The sequence below is a fragment of the Ranitomeya imitator genome, chromosome 1 (assembly GCF_032444005.1).
Source record: "Ranitomeya imitator isolate aRanImi1 chromosome 1, aRanImi1.pri, whole genome shotgun sequence".
Lineage (NCBI taxonomy): Eukaryota > Metazoa > Chordata > Amphibia > Anura > Dendrobatidae > Ranitomeya > Ranitomeya imitator.
In genome coordinates, this window is record NC_091282.1 from 820659642 (window position 1) to 820677024 (window position 17383).

General features: G+C 45.5%; 1 protein-coding gene across 2 annotated transcripts in view; it reads right to left on the reverse strand.

The window, feature by feature from the left end:
- Positions 1-17383, reverse strand: part of LOC138649634 (serine/threonine-protein kinase PLK2-like) — a 150695-nt gene that overhangs the window by 122581 nt on the left and 10731 nt on the right. For both annotated transcript variants that reach the window (XM_069740189.1, XM_069740197.1), the window contains exon 4: positions 12625-12754. In XM_069740189.1, coding sequence (XP_069596290.1) covers positions 12625-12754 — 130 coding nt within the window. The remainder of the gene's footprint in view (positions 1-12624; positions 12755-17383) is intronic.

Here is a 17383-nt window from a genome sequence, read left to right on the forward strand (position 1 = left end):
CTGCGGCCCGCACGTCAATAGTTAACAACAGCCGCCAGCCAATTGGAGGCTGGCGGCTGATGTCGGCCGCAGGCGCACACGTCGCCGGCGTCTGATGTCATTGTCAGTCGCCGGCGAGTGTGCTCTGTTGGAGGGAGCTCAGCGCTGGAGCGCGGACAGGTGAGGAGACTTTGTTTTTTGTTTTTATAACGGTGGAAACACTGAGGGCAATGCTGGAGGACACTGGGGCAGATTGCTGGAGGACGCTGGGGCAGATTGCTGGAGGACACTGGGGCAATGCTGGAGGACACTGGGGCAGATTGCTGGAGGACACTGGGGCAGATTGCTGGAGGACGCTGGGGCAGATTGCTGGAGGACTCTGGGGCAGATTGCTGGAGGACGCTGGGGCAGATTGCTGGAGGATGCTGGGGCAGATTGCTGGAGGACGCTGGGGCAGATTGCTGGAGGACGCTGGGGCAATGCTAGAGGACACTGGGGCAGATTGCTGGAGGACACTGGGGCAGATTGCTGGAGGACACTGGGGCAGATTGCTGGAGGACACTGGGGCAGATTGCTGGAGGACGCTGGGGCAGATTGCTGGAGGACGCTGGGGCAGATTGCTGGAGGACGCTGGGGCAGATTGCTGGAGGACGCTGGGGCAATGCTAGAGGACACTGGGGCAGATTGCTGGAGGACACTGGGGCAGATTGCTGGAGGACACTGGGGCAGATTGCTGGAGGACACTGGGGCAGATTGCTGGAGGACACTGGGGCAGATTGCTGGAGGACGCTGGGGCAGATTGCTGGAGGACGCTGGGGCAGATTGCTGGAGGACGCTGGGGCAGATTGCTGGAGGACGCTGGGGCAATGCTAGAGGACACTGGGGCAGATTGCTGGAGGACACTGGGGCAGATTGCTGGAGGACGCTGGGGCAGATTGTTGGAGGATGCTGGGGCAATGCTAGAGGACACTGGGGCAGATTGCTGGAGGACACTGGGGCAGATTGCTGGAGGACACTGGGGCAGATTGCTGGATGACACTGGGGCAGATTGCTGGAGGACACTGGGGCAGATTGCTGGAGACACTGGGGCAGATTGCTGGAGACACTGGGGCAGATTGCTGGAGACACTGGGGGAAATACTGGACATACTGGGGCAGATTGCTGGACACACTGGTGGTAATATTCTGGACACACTGTCTGGGGGCAATGCTGGACGCACTGGGGCAGATTGCTGGACGCACTGGGGCAGATTGCTGGACACACTGTCTGGGGGCAATATGCTGGACACACTGGGGCAATATGCTGGACATACTGGGGCAGATTGCTGGACACACTGGGGCAGATTGCTGGACACACTGGGACAGATTGCTGGACACACTGTCTGGGGGCAATGCTGGACACACTGGGGGCAATATGCTGGAGACACTGGGGCAGATTGCTGGACACTGGGGCAATATGCTGGACATACTGAGGCAGATTGCTGGACACACTGGGGGCAGGACTGGAGGCATGGGCAGAATGGAGACACGGGGCAGAATGAAAGACATGGGGCAGGATTGGATCATGGGGCAGGATGGATACGATGGAGACAGATGGGGCAGGATGTGGAGATCATATGGGGTAGAATGGATACTCATGAGGGCAGGATGCGAGAACATATGGCTGGAGCCAGGAATGAGACACACGGGGCCAGGGTGGGGAATATTATTACCATAGGGGCTAATTAAGGGATATTATTACTGCAGTGATGTATTTATTTTATTTTAGGGGGTCGGTCCTGTTACTGTGCAGAGTGACACTATATCGCCTTTTTTTCTTCATGTGGTGTAATGTAGAAGTTGTGAAAAATTAAGTAATGTGTTCTACAAGCGGAGCTCGAGATAACTGTGTTATTTCCTGCAGAAACGAGTCCTGGCTGGAAGAAATGATGGCGGTCTGTGCTGGATGAAAGATGAAGGACTTCACCTAGAGACGTCACTGGTGAGTCAGTGTTACCTATACACTGACACTATACACTGTATACTATATAGAGGTCCTGTGTATAATACCACCAGTGATCTCTGTATTACCTCTACACAGACACTGCATACTAAGTACAGATCTCCTGTGAATACTGGCACTTATGGTGATAGTATTGTGTTGTTGTTTTTTACTGATCAGTATTGTAGTATTCAGTCACTATGTGGTGGTAATATGTGGTCTGGACATGGTGTTGTGGTATTTGTCCCTTGTATGTGATATTTGGTCACCAAGTGGTGGTAATATGTGGTCTTGACATGGTGCGGTGGTATTTGTTCCTTGTATGTGATATTATTCGATCACTGTGGTTGTAATTTGTGGTCTTGACATGGTGCGGTGGTATTTGTTCCTTGCATGTGATATTATTCGATCACTGTGGTTGTAATTTGTGGTCTGGTCATGGTGCGGTGGTATTTGTTCCTTGTATGTGATATTTTTGGTCAAAATATACCTAAATTGTATTGCAGATTTTAACAAATATTTAATAGGTTACAGTAGAGTAGGGCCTGGCCATTTTTCTGGAATAATCTGGTTCGGGTATATCATGACCCCCGTCACATGACCCCCGTCACATGACCCCCGTCACATGACCGGGGGGGGCCCACAGTGTCTGAACAGCCCGGGGCCCTGGCTACCCTTAATCCACCCCTGTAAGTACCGTACATAAATGTAAAAAAAACAAGTCTGAATAGCAGGCGGTGCCATCTTGCTAAAGAAAAAAAATTGCCTTCTCCAAGATGGGGTAGCTGGCGCCATATGGAGATCATTGTTTTTTTTCTCTAGGAAGATGGCGCTGTCAGTGCCTGCGCAGTGCCAGCTATCGGATCGCTGATAGCTGATACTGAGTAGGCACGGCCGACGCCAATTTCAGACTGATTTTTTTTTTATTTATGTGTGCCATTAAAAACAATAATTAAATACACATTATAGATGCGATCTTGCTGCAGCGCAGGTGCCGCCGCCTGCCTGCAGAAGGGAATTTTTTTTAAATATCTTAATATATACTTACCTTGCAATGTCTTCACATCCTCTTCCGTCCAGATGTGTCCAGATCCCAGAATTCCAAGTGGCAGAAGTTCACCAACGGCCATACTGGGACAGCCTCTTGCGCGGTACCACCAGAGGAACACCGTCGCACCACACACACACTGTATATGCCGTACACACCACACACACAATCACACACTGTATATGACGTATGCACCACACACATACACACTGTATACGCCGTACGCACCACACACACACTGTATAAGCCGTACGCACCACACACACACACTGTATACGCTGAAAGGAGCCTCTTGCGCGGTACCACCAGCGGAACACCGTCGCGAACATGACGCCGCTCGGATCAGCCGAATGGTTCACTGAGTGCCGCCATCTTTGTACAGGAAGAGTGCATGCGCAGTTTTATTGTGACCGCTGCTATCTGTCTGCACAAAGATGGAAGCGGTCTGATTTACTGCGCCTGCCCTAATTACGCACAGTTGCAGTGAATCATTCAGCTGATCCCGGCGGCAGATGCGCGACGTGTCTACAGGCAGAGGAAGCCGGTCACATTAAAGGGGTTTTCCCATGAAAGAGAGTTCATTTTAAAAATTGTCTGTGTCCGACCGTGTACAGAGCATACCACAACTCCTGGGCAGGGGAGGAAGCAAAAGACAATACTGACATTACAACAGGGGATCACAGTGGATTCATTCTGTCAGGTAAAATACTGCATTTCACTGACTGTTTTTAAATGGAGGGAGAGATTCTCAACGCTGCAAAGCCTGCCCCCTTTGTGACATTACCGCCCTCCTGATGCGATAGCATCGGGCCTCCATCTAGTATGTAATATTTATCATATAAACTAGTAGGCAGGTCACTGAGGGATCAGTGACCTGTCAGAAGCCATACACATGAACACCTCATCGGAGCACCACATGAAGACCCCCACAGGCCGCCCCTAGACATGAACATATCATTAACTGAAAACAGAAAATAAAGATTAAACAACAACCACAAGATGGATTTCATCAATCAAGGTATCATTTTAATCAGTATAACGGCGTCAACCTGACACTGTCTGTATGTTACTGTGCACAATCCTGCTGACAGGTTCCCTTTAAAGAGGCCTACAAATTGGTCAGAGGTCTTTTATATGTGACTGTCTTCTTCATCTAATGATAGAAGATATTAACTTAAAGGGAACTTGACATGTCCCCAAATTGCAGTTAACTTCAGGATACAATGTTATAGTGCTGTCTGTCTGTCTACGGCAGCCATACAGCATTGTTGGGGACATGACACGTTCCCTCTAATTATACAGGTGACTTTGAATAATATGGGCAGTTAGACATGTTCATGGTTCTATTATTGGGAAAGCAAAATAGGCACTGAATTAGGTATCCACCACCTTGGTGCCTCCGTCTTTCAGATTTCTCAAATGCTTTCTAGGCATTCCTAGCAGTCAGAGTGTTCAGAGCACTGATACCCCACCTGGCTACGTTGTTACCAGGAAAAAAAACATGTAGAGAATTCATGTTTTTAACTTGTTTAATATACAACATACCAGTCTTCATCAACATCAGACATTAGGTGTGGGATATGATAATTAGCTATAAGCCGCCTAATGTATTTACGGAACACATTTTATTTAACTGTTTCTAGTGGCGCTCCCCAAACACAGTTTTTGCCCATGATGCTCAATCAATCCTAATCCCGCCAAGAATGAATAATTCCTACAGATTTTGTATAGTGTCATGAAGCGGGTGTCAGGTCATAGAGGATGGTAATGTAGGGTGACTCAGTGTTTTTCACCAGTTACACAGGGATAAACATTCGGAGTCACGATAAAAGGACTGTGGAGAAACACTAAACATATGTTCTATGATTTATTCCAGTGTTTAATTTGAATGTAGGTTGTTGTATAATTAGATACATTTTTGGGGGATTTATAAACATGCTCTCACTTCACATCCAAAATGACTAAATATTCAGGATTTGTAACAGTTGTAATTAAAAACAAATGTTATTTCCACCTTTCAAATAGGGAATTATTACTATTGTTTTTTTAATTAAGTGACTCTGCAGTTTTGATTGATGGAAAATGAAAGAAGACTAAATTGGCATTGTAAAACGCGCATAAATTAATATATAGATATCATACATTTTTACTGTTCTAGTCTGTTTTTTCAGATGTAGTAGTATAGAGTCCTAGACTGTAGCCTACTTTTTAAAATCCCAGACAAAGGATGATACATTTCTAGAGATAGAGAAACATTGAAGGATGTTGGTATAGTTAGAGAGAACCTGTCACGTTATTTGTAGTATCTAAAGTGTCCACAAATTTTTTCATTAAAATCGCCACAGTAATCCTTAGCAAAAAGCAATTTATAAAGTTATATCATACTTGTTCATTTAGTCATAGGGATGTGCTTCATTGCATTCAGTCAGGGATGTCGCCACCCACACAATTAGAATTATGTTCCTGGGATTGGGCCAATGTCACTTGAAATCCTGCCCTTGCATGAGGTGTATTGGGGAGCAGCGCAACCCAATACACACCGCGCAAGCGCAGGATTTCAAGGTACATCTGTGCAAATCCGGGAACATAATTCAAATTGTGAGGGCGGCAACAACCCTGACGTAACGCAATAAAGCACATCCCTATGACTAAACGAGCAGGTAAGATATAACGATATAAAGTGCATTTTGCTAAGGATTACTGCAGCGATTTTACGGAAAAAGACTCTGGACACTGTAGATGCTACAAATGAGGTGACAGGTTCCCTCTAATTATACCAACTTCCTCCAGTGTTTCTCCATCTAAAGAAATGTATCATCCTTTGTCCGGCATTTTAAAAAGTAGGCTACAGTTTAGGAATGCGTACTACTGCATCTAAAAAACAGACAAGAACAGTACAAATCTATATATATAATTGCCTAAGGGGTACTTCCGTCTGTCTGTCTATAATGGAAATCCTGGGTCGCTGATTGGTCCCGGCTTGCCGGCCGCAACAAATCAACAAGATTGGGGCGGGATTTAAACACCGCTTCACTTTGGAATGGAACGTTAAAAATAATACAAAAAAAAAAATCACATTACATTCTCACCTTACGAATTCCGCCGCTGTCCGCGCCAGCCTTTCCCGCTTCTCGCGCTCCGATCCCAAGAATACATTGCGGCAATGAGCCAAGATCACGTGGCGGTCTCGCGAGACCGCTACATGATCATGGGTTATTGCCGCAAAGCATTACTGGGAATGGAGCACTGCGAGGAGCATCGGTAAAGGCCTCGGCTGGATCCGGGGGCCAACGGAAGGCTTGTATATACCGTATATACTCAGCTGTGCGCATCCGTTGGTCAGATCTGCGGCTCCCTCCCCCGGAGCGGCATCTCCTGGCCTCCCACGTGTGACTGGGGCTTTTTCCCCGCCCACACGCTGGGACACCTGACACCTGTTCTCGGTGTAGGACCTGCGGTTCGACCGGCGCATGCGCCGCTACTGCCGCCTACTATTGGCTGCTACGTAGCATGTGATGTATGACTTGCTTTCATTTAAGGTCCTTTTCGGCACATTTGCACTATTCCCCTTGAGAAAGCAGCACATTTCCTAGCGAAACGCACGTCGGGGGCTCTTTTATTCTACTCTGGTTCCAGCCCGGTGTGTTTTATTGCCCTGCTACTTGTGGTAAGTCCTGCGCCAACTAGATTATATATAGATACTTTATCTTTTATTATGGCGGTGACTTGCCACCCTGCCTTTTCCAGTACTCTGACTATGTCAGACTGGCTATATTATTAGGGGCATATTACACACCGGTGGTTACCTGTTTCCCTCTTACCATCCTTGTGCACCTTATTGGATTTATATGTGTTAAGTTATTTATTCTTGCTATTATGTATAATCCTCCTCTCTTGATATAGTAAATAGTTTATACCCGTTATACTCCTTTTTCTTCGTGTGTTTCAACCGTATATACTCGAGTATAAGCCGAGATTTTCAGCCCTTTTTTTGGGCTGAAAGTCCCCCTCTCGGCTTATACTCGAGTCATACCCAGGGGTCGGCAGGGGAGGAGGAGCGGGGGCTGTCTAATTATACTCACCTGCTCCGGGTGCGGTCCCTGCACATCTTTTCCCTGGCGCTGACAGCATCTTCCTGTACTGAGCGGTCACATGGTACCGCTCATTACAGTAATGAATATGCGGCTCCACCTCCCATAGAGGTGGAGCTGCATATTCATTACTGTAATGAGCGGTCACGGTGACCGCTCAGTACAGGAAGAAGCTGCCGGCACCAGGGAACAGACGTACAGGGACTGCATCAGGAGCAGGTGAGTATAACGCGGAGGGGAGCACTTTGCTGCGCAATATTCACCTGCTCCTCGTTCCGGCGCTGCTCCGTCTTCAGCTGTGACGCTCAGGTCAGAGGGCGCGGTGACGTGGTTAGTGCGCGCCCTCTGCCTGAACGTCAGTGCAGGAGACGCTGAAGATGGAGCGGCGCCGGAACAAGGAGCAGGTGAATATTGAAAGTGCCGGGGGCCTGAGCGACGGAGAGGTGAGTATGTGATTTTTTTATTTTTTTCTCGCAGCAACAGCAAATGGGGCAAGTGTCTGTATGGAGCATCTATGGGGCCATAACGTTTGTGCAGCACTGTATGGGGCCATAACGTTTGTGCAGCACTATATGGGGCCATAAGGTTTTTACAGCACTATATGGGGCAAGTGTCTGTAGGGGGCCATGATCAACGTTTGTGCAGCACTATATGGGGCAAATATCTTTATGGAGCATCTTATGGGGCCATAATCAAGATTTGTGCAGCTTTATATTGGGCAAATGTGTCTATGGAGCATCTTATGGGGCCCATCATAAACTTTATGGAGCATTATATGGGGCTCCTGATACAATAAGGATATTCAAAAACACTTAACCTACTGATGTCTCAATTAATTTTACTTTTGTTGGTATCTATTTTTACTTTTGACATTTATTTGTAGCTGCTGCATTTCCCACCCTAGGCTTATACTCGAGTCATTAAGTTTTCCCAGTTTTTTGTGGCAAAATTAGGGGGGTCGGCTTATACTTGGGTCGGCTTATACTCGAGTATATACGGTATTTGTTACACTGCCGATTTTGCAAGTTTTCCCACCTACAGAGAATGGAGAGGTCTGTCGTTTTTGTCGTAGGTACACTTCTACTATGAGAGACAGAATCTAAAAATAAAAACTAGAAAATTGTATGATTTTTACAGAATTAAATTGCATTTTATTGCATGAAAAAATTATTTGATCATCTACCAACCAGCAAGGATACCTGTCCACACTCAATCACACTCCAACCTATCCACCATGACCAAGACCAAAGAGCTGTCTAAGGACACCAAGGACAAAATTGTTGACCTGCACATGGATTAAAATCCTGTGCTGCATGTAATGTCCCCCTACTCAGACCAGCATATGTCCAGGACCGTTGGAAGTTCACCAATGACCATCTGGGTGATCCAGAGGAGGCATTGGAGAAGGTCATGTGGTCAGATGAGATCAAAATACAAATTTTGGGTGCAGGAAAGATATATAAGAAAGATATATATCTATGCCGCAGCCTGATGAAGAGACCTAAGTAGTTTCAAAAGCTTGCAATTTGTTACCATCTTTTCAGTTAGTATTAAAAGATATCATCCACTGAGGACTCTCAATTCTAAATTTTGGGTATCAACTCCACTCGCCGTGTTTGCTGGAAGAAGAAGGATAAGTACACCGTATTGAAGAGGATGGATAGAGTCATGTATCACAAGATTTTGGCCAATAACCTCCTTCCCTCAGTAAGAGCATTGAAGATGGGTCATGGCTGGGTCTTCCAGCATGGCGATGACCTGAAACACACAGCCAGAGAAACTGTAGCTCCGTAAGAAACATTTCAAGGTCCTGGAGCGGCTTAGCCAGTCTCCAGATCTGAATCTAGTAGAAAATCTTTGGAGGGAGCTGAAACTCAGTGTTGCGCAGCGACAGCCCTGAAACCTGAAAGATCTGGAGAAGATCTGTATAGAAGAGTGGGCCAAAATTCCTGCTGCAGTGTCTGAAAGCTTGGTCAAGAACTACAGGAAATGTCTGACCTTTGTAATTGCAAACAAAGGTTTCTGTACCAATTATTAAGATCTGTTGTTTTTTTTCTATCAAATACTTGTTGAATGCAATAAAATGCAAATTAATTATGTAAAAATTATACAATGTGATTTTCTGGATTTATATTTTTAGATTCTGTCTTTCACAGTTGAAGTGTATCTATGGTAAAATTGCAGACCTCTCCATTCTTTGTAGTATAGTTTGCATTCTTGCAATATTGGCAGTGTATTAAATACTTATTTTCCTCACTGTAGTACCCCATAGTGTTATGGCTCCATATAGTGAACCAAAGTATTATGTGCCTCACATAGTGCCCTACAGTATAATGGCCCCATGTAGTATGCCATAGTATAATGGCCCCATATAGGGTACCACATTATAAAGGCCATATATAGTGCCCTACAGTATAATAGCCCCATATAGTGCCCTACAGTATAATGGCCCCATATAGTTCCCCACAGATTAATGGCCTCATACAATGCCCCACAGTTTAATGGCCCCATATAGTGCCCCACAGTATAATGGCCTCATATAGTGCCCCACATTAAAATGTGGATCACTATGTGAGGCACATTATAATGTGCCCCATGTAGTGCATCCTGGTATATGGCCCACATCCTGGAATATGGCCCCCATTCTGGTGTATGTCCACATCTTGGTATATGGTCCAACTCTGGTATATGGCCCCATCCTGGTATATAGCCCCGATCCTGATATATGGCCCCATCCTGGTATATGGCCCCATCTTGGTATATGGCCCCATCCTGGTCTCTCATCCTGTTACATGACCCCATCTTGGTATATGTCCCCCATAATGGTATATTGCCCCCATCCAGGTAAATGGCCCTCATCCTGGCATATGGCCCCCAACCTGGTATATGGCCCCATCTTAGTATATGTCTACCCTGCCAGTATATGACCCACATCATGGTATTTTACCTCCATCCTGGTATATGACCCCATCCTGGTATATGTCCCCCATCTTCGTATGTATGCCCCATCCTGGTATATGTCCTTATCCTGGTATATGTTCCTCATCCTGGCATATAGCTTCATCCTGGTACATGTCCCCCATCCTGGTATATGACCGAATCCTGTTATATGTCCCCCATCCTGGAACATGTCCCCCTATTATGGTATATGGCCCCTATCTTAGTATATGGCCCCATCCTGGTATATGGCCCACATGCTGGTATATGGGCCCTCTCCTGGTATATGTCCTCCATCCTGGTTTATGTCCCCCATTCTGAGGTATGCCCCCATCCTGGTATAAGGCCCACATCCTGGTATGGCCCCTATCCTGGTATATGTGCCTCATCCTGGTATATGGCCTCATCCTGATATATGGCCTGATCCTGGTATATGACTCCCAGCCTAGTATATGGCCTCATCCTGGTATAAGGCCCACATCATGGTATGGCCCCTATCCTGGTATATGTGCCTCATCCTGGTATATGGCCTCATCCGGATATATGGCCTGATCCTGGTATATGACTCCCATCCTGGTATATGGCCTCATCCTGGTATATGGCCCACATTCTGGTATATGGGGCCTCTCCTGGTATATGTCCTCCATCAAGGCTTATTGCTCCCAATCTGATGTATGACCTCATCTTGGTATAAGGCCCACATCCTGGTATATAGGCCCTATCCTGGAATATGTGCTTCATCCTGGTATATGGCCTCATCCTGATATATGGCCTGATCCTGGTATATGACTCCCATCCTGGTATATGGCCTCATCCTGGTATATGGCCCACATTCTGGTATATGGGGCCTCTCCTGGTATATGTCCTCCATCATGGCTTATTGCCCCCAATCTGATGTATGACCTCATCTTGGTATAAGGCCCACATCCTGGTATATAGGCCCTATCCTGGAATATGTGCCTCATCCTGGTATATGGCCTCATCCTGATATATGGCTTGATCCTGGTATATGACTCCCATCCTGGTATATGGCCTCATCCTGGTATATGGCCCCATATATTCGAAAACAAAAAAATAAACGCTTGTACTTCCCTTCCCTTCCCTGTGCTCCCACGCAGTGTGGCGTCCTATTCTGTATGTTTAGAGCACAGCTGCGCTCTGCATTAGTTGATGGTGAGCGTTGATCGCAGCCTGTACTTTAAGGCTATGTGGACACGTCAGGATTCCTTGCAGAAATTTCCTTAACAAAACCGGACATTTTCTGCAAGAAATCCGCATGCGTTTTTCTCACGTTTTTTTGCGTTTTTTTCCGGAGGTTCCCAATGCAATAATATAGTGGGAAATCCGCAAGAAATCTGCAAAATTAATGAACATGCTGCGTTTTTTTACCGTGATGCATTTTTTTCGCGGAAAAAAACGCAACATATACACAAAAATTGCAGAATGCATTATAAATGATGAGATGCAAATGTTTGCGTTTTTAAAGCGTTTTTATAGTGAAAAAATGCAAAAAAAAAAGTGAAAAATCCTGAATGTGTGCACACAGCCTTATACTGATGACAGGCTGTGATCACCGCTCCCTGTCGATACCCACCTCACCCTGGACCTCCACTCCCTGGCACCTCCTCTTCTGAAGACTCCTGTCATTGCACTCACTGAGCAGTGTGTCCGACGACAGGGGGAAAGTGGAGCCTGCAGCATACACATAGATGGCGCCAATCTCCTCCCTCAGATGTGACCGAGACAGCCCGGGGGCATGACCATGTCACAGCTAGAAGCAGAAGGAACAGTCTCCATACCAGAGATGTGGTCGGACGACTGCAGTCTTATTGCCAGGGGCTGCTGTATTTGAGGTGTGAAAGTGCCATGCTCAGATAATTAAACCCCCCCACATGCCAATGGCAGCCCCCAGTGGCTGAAGTAAAAATGACTTAAAAAAAGATATTAAAGTGGTACATTTATGTTTGTATTCAAAACAATTGATTATACAATCAATAATTATTAATACAAAATAAAAAATCACTGCGCCTTCCCTTTAAAGCCAAGCTGGTGATGAATGAATCTGTGAGTGAGCATAGCAGACATATACACAGTTAGGCCGGTGTCACACTAGCAGTATTTGGTCAGTATTTTACCTCAGTATCTGTAAGCCAAAACCAGGAGTGGGTGATAAATGCAGAAGTGGTGTGTATGTTTCTATTATACTTTTCTTCTAAGTGTTCCACTCCTGGTTTTGGCTTAAACATCCTGAGGTAAAATACTGACCAAATACTGAACGTGTGATGGCAGCCTTACAAGTATAACATGCCAATTGCACAGTCTAAATTGAATAAAGATGAGGATTATGTGAGCAAATTAAAGTTTTATTACTTTGGGAGTATGCTAAGAAGTGCCAGTTTTATAATGTCTGTGTGTGGAATGTCCTATTTCTGGAGCCAGACAGTGGCTGAATATTCTTGAGAGATACTTTGTGACCTTTTGGCCGTTACAAAATAAATGCAAGCCTCATTGAACTGGAAACATCTACTGTCCACAATAAGAGGTGACACACAGAGGGGACACAGGTCACCAGAGTAACACTCTACTCACTCAGCTTTAGGTCCCGATGGATAACACCTTGCTGGTGCAAGAACTGAACCCCTTGTAAGATCTGCTTCATGTAGTATCGCACCTCCGGCTCTGTCAACAGTTTCCGTACCTTCAAGATGTGAGCAAGTGACTACAGAAGGAGAACAAAGAACATTTACCCATAATAATACAAAATATTAAATAAGACAGCAAAAAGATAACTAGGATGCTTTCATACTTCATGATATACAGCAAACCAGGGGCAGACATACAATAGTGCAACCTGTGCAGCCACACAGGGGCCCAAGAGGTTTGGGGGCCCATTTCTACCTCCAAAACAGGTGGAATTGTGCATTGCGATGAGCTATTGGACTGCAAAGGTCTCAAATATTGTTCTTGCACAGAGTCCTCTTCTGTCTGTGTGCAGCAAACAGCAATGCTAACATAGTTTTTTTTATTTGTATTTCATTTTTACAAAGGTATCTGTGAGGCATAAACTAAACATTAAATGTAATTTATAAGTGAGTATCGTTACTATAAAACTATTATGTCGATATGAAATGCAAGTTGAAATTTTCACTTTGGGGTGCATGCTAATTTTAACTTTTTATTACAATTTTTGGGGTGCAGAATGGATAAAAAAAACAACAACCATTTTTGTGGTGAATACCATGCAGGTTAAATAACATGCCAATTGTATAGTGCTTGTGGTTATAAATTCACAGATAGCAATTATTTACTTTTTAATATTATAAATTTAATGTTTTACTTTTTAATATAATAAAACATTTTAATAGGGAAACAGGGGTCATGAACTTGGGCATACAGGTGAAATAAGATTGCAGATGCCTCCAGCCAGCCCCGAAATCACATTGCCAGGCAAACAGTGTTAGGGGGATCTACAGTGGCATGTAAAAGTTTGGGCACCTCTGGTTAAAATGACCGTTATTGTGAACAGTTAAGCAATTTAAGGATCAAATGTCCTTTGTATTTTAGTCAACAAAAAAATATATATTTTCATCCTTTTAATTTTAAAAATTCCAGGAAGTAAAATGCGCTGGTTCAAAAAGTTTGGGCACCCTGCATGGTTAGTACCAAGTAGTACTCCCTTTTGAAAGTATCACACCTTGTAAACACTTTTTGTAACCAATTATCTTTCAATTCTTGTTTGATGGATATTCATCCATTCTTCCTTGGAAAATTCTTCCAGTTCTGAGAGATTCCTGGGTTGTCTTCCAGCACTGTTATTTTGAGGTCGAGCCACAGATTTTCAATGATGTTCAGATCAGGGGACTGTTAGGGCCATTGTAAAACTTTGAACCTTTTGAGGGAGTATATTGTGGCTTTTGACGTGTATTTAAGATCATTATCCATTTGTAGAAGCCATCCCCTTTTCAACTTCATCTTTTTTACAGATGGTGTTTGCATCAAGAATTTGTTGAAATTTAATTGAATCCATTCTTCCCTCTAGCCATAAAATGTTCACCGTGCTATTGGCTGTAACACAATCCCAAAGCATGTTTGATCCACCCCCATGCTTAATGGTTGGTGAGATGTTCTTTTCCTGAAATTCTGTGCCCTTTTTTCTCCACATTCTCATTGTGGCCAAAGAGTTCTTCTATTAGGGACCTCCGGAACCTCAGAACCAGGCTTATCAGGGTGTGCCATGTGAAAAGCTCGGACCAGTCTGGCCGCATGAACATCAAATGCTGGTACCCACATTCTCTGCTCAGGACAATACCCCCTCCAATGTACCAGATAATGAAGTGACCAACGAACAAGATGAGAGTACAAAATTTTCGCAATCTGAAACTCTAAATTACCATCGACAAGAACAATGAAATACATTATGGATTCTAAAGGTAGGTGGTAAGGCAAGGCAAAATGCTAAAGGATTGATGATGGCTATGATCTTATAAGGCCTGATAAACCTGGGACCCGGTTTCCAAAACGGAAACTTCAGCTTAATGTTCCTAGAGGTCAACCACACTAAGTCACCAACATACAGATCCGGACCCACCAAACATTTCCGATCAGCCACACTTATATTTGGATTCCACTCCATTTTACTACTTCCTGATTCTGCCAATCTATTACAGGATTGTGCAGAGCGAGCCAAGGAAGTCCCAGTACCACAGGTGAGGGCAGACCCTCTAGCACATAACAGTCTAACACTTTAGCGTGCACCTGAAGCTGTAAGTCTCTGACAACTCGAGTAAAGTGCCCCGGTCTCAAGGGGGCGGAGTCGATGGCAATTATGGGTATGGATCTGGACAGAGTATGTGGAATGAGGCCTTGGACATGGACGAACATAGCGTTGATCAAACTAAACCCCACCCCACTGTCCAGAGATGCAGACACCTCCACCTTAATTCCAGCCACGTGGATTATGGCTGGTAGAAAATACTGCTTCCTACCCACATAGGTGATAAGTACACTCGGGTTGCTAACCTTCCCACAACTCGGGCCATTTAGTTTTTCTCGCGTTTTTATACTATGAGGTCAGAAAGAACACGTGCCCACAAAATCACCCTTTTTACCACAAAAGAAGCACACTCCCCCTTACACCGGACAACAGACAATTTACCAGAGTGGAATGCCACACCCACCTGCATGGGTTCCATAGTAGGCTTATTGCTGACCTCCCTTAACCCTGGACCTCCTGTACCCAGAGGTGACTCCCTATGTCTCTGGCGAAGACAGAGATCAACTCGGATCGCCAGAGACATGGCTGCCTCAAGGGAGTCAGGAGTCTCATACAGAGCTAAGGCATCCTTCACCCTTAATGTAAGCCCCTCACAGAACAGACTACGGGGTGAGGGGTCATTCCACTTGGTATCAGTGGCCCATTTCCGGAACTGGTCGGTCCCCTTGCTGACGTTGGCGCAGTGTAGACTCAGCTAAGGAGACGCAATCAGGATCATCATATATAAGGCCCAGTGCCTGAAAAAAATCCCTCCACTGTCTGAAGTGACTGAGAGTCAGACGGGGGAGAAAATGCCCATGCTTGCGGGTCCCCCTGAATGAGCAAGACTACTATCCCCACGCGTTGCTCCTCTCTGCCTGAAGAAACCGGACGCAACCTGAAGTACAATTTACAGGCCTCCCAGAACACAGAAAATGTGTCATGCCCCCATAGAACCTGTCAGGCAATGCGACCTTTGGCTCCACTATGGTTTGCTGGGGAGATGGAAGTCCCATATCAGATGTTTCAGGGTGCTACAAAACCACTGTGCGTAAATCTGCCACCTCCAGACTGAGCTGCTACAATTGCCCTGTCAGAGCAGAGATGAGATCCATCATGTATCAGAGAAAATGGTAGCAATCCAAGCTAATGTCACAACACAGACATTTTTTTTGAGCCTAAAATGCAAAGGAAATGTGTCATCTTTAACTTTAGGCCTTTTAGATATCTTTTCAAGTGCAACTTGCTTAACTGTGGAGTCCAAACTTTTACATGCTACTGTATAGGGTTGTTCAGGCAGAATCTTTAGACCCAGCTGTTGGAGCTGATATTAGCTGCAAAGGACATGGGCTCAATCTATCCACGCAACATAAATATACATTGAGGTTCAGGAAATCACTTAAAATCTTGATGCACAATTACATAAATTTGCTGGAAGTGGATAATATGCTTCAGTTAAAGTATGTATATGTCTGAGATGGGGAAATTAGGCCATGTTCAGACGTTCAGTATTTGGTCACTATTTTACATCTGTATTAGTGTGAGGGTTAATCACAGTTTACTGTATTGTTAGAGATTTGTGATGTAATATATGATCTGACCGGTAGAGGGCAGTGTAGAGGTTGGAGTTGCAGTGACGGGGGGCGGGGGGAGGGTTTTGGCAGTTGGTAACAGCTGCCATGGGAGTTTAAGGGGAGAGTGAAGCTGCGTATCATCGGAAAAAGGTCTGGATAGACCGATGTGAATCTGGATCTGTTTTTGATAACTCTGGGATGTAGTGTTCGGCTTGACATGAGCCGACTCAGTGAGGACAATCAAGGACACAGCATCTTGGCCTAGCCATTGAGGCCTTATTTCTAAGGCCTGCGTTGGAGAGATCGGTATTCTACTGTATAAAAGCTTTCAAGTCATCGTTTCTGATTATTCAGGACTCAGCCCAGCTACAACCCTTCTACTTCAGTCTCAGGACGTACCGGCACCATCTTACATCTGAATATATATAAATATCCGTACAGAGGTCCAGGTAGTTAGGAGAAAAGGCCTGCTCTGCTCTTCTGTAAGGACAGTCTCACACGTCCAGATATTTCCGGTACCGGAAAAATCGGTACCGAAATTATCCGTGTCCGTGTGCCGGTGCGTTTCTGTGGCACATCAGTGTGCCCACCCCCTCCCATTCCCTGTGCGCCCTCAGCGCTGTGATTAAAATACTCACCTAGCTTCCGGATCCCTCGCAGCGTCCTGTCCTGGCCGCACCTTGTACTGTATGAGCGGTCACGTGGGGCCGCTCATTTACAGTAATGAATATGCGGCTCCACCCCTTTGGGAGGTGGAGCCGCATATTTATTATTGTAATCGGCAGCCCCACGTGACCGCATACAGGAGAAGATGCGGCCAGGAGAGGAAGCAGCGCCAGCGAGGGAGCGAGGCGGGTGAGTGTTATGAACAGGTGATTCAGAACCACAATGGACCTTGAAGTTCAGAGCACACAAAGTGACCTGACAATTACCAAAAACATAGGACGAGCTCTGAGACGTGGGAACTCTGCTGACCGCAATCCCTAATCCTATTCAACCACACTAAAGGTAGCCGTGGAGC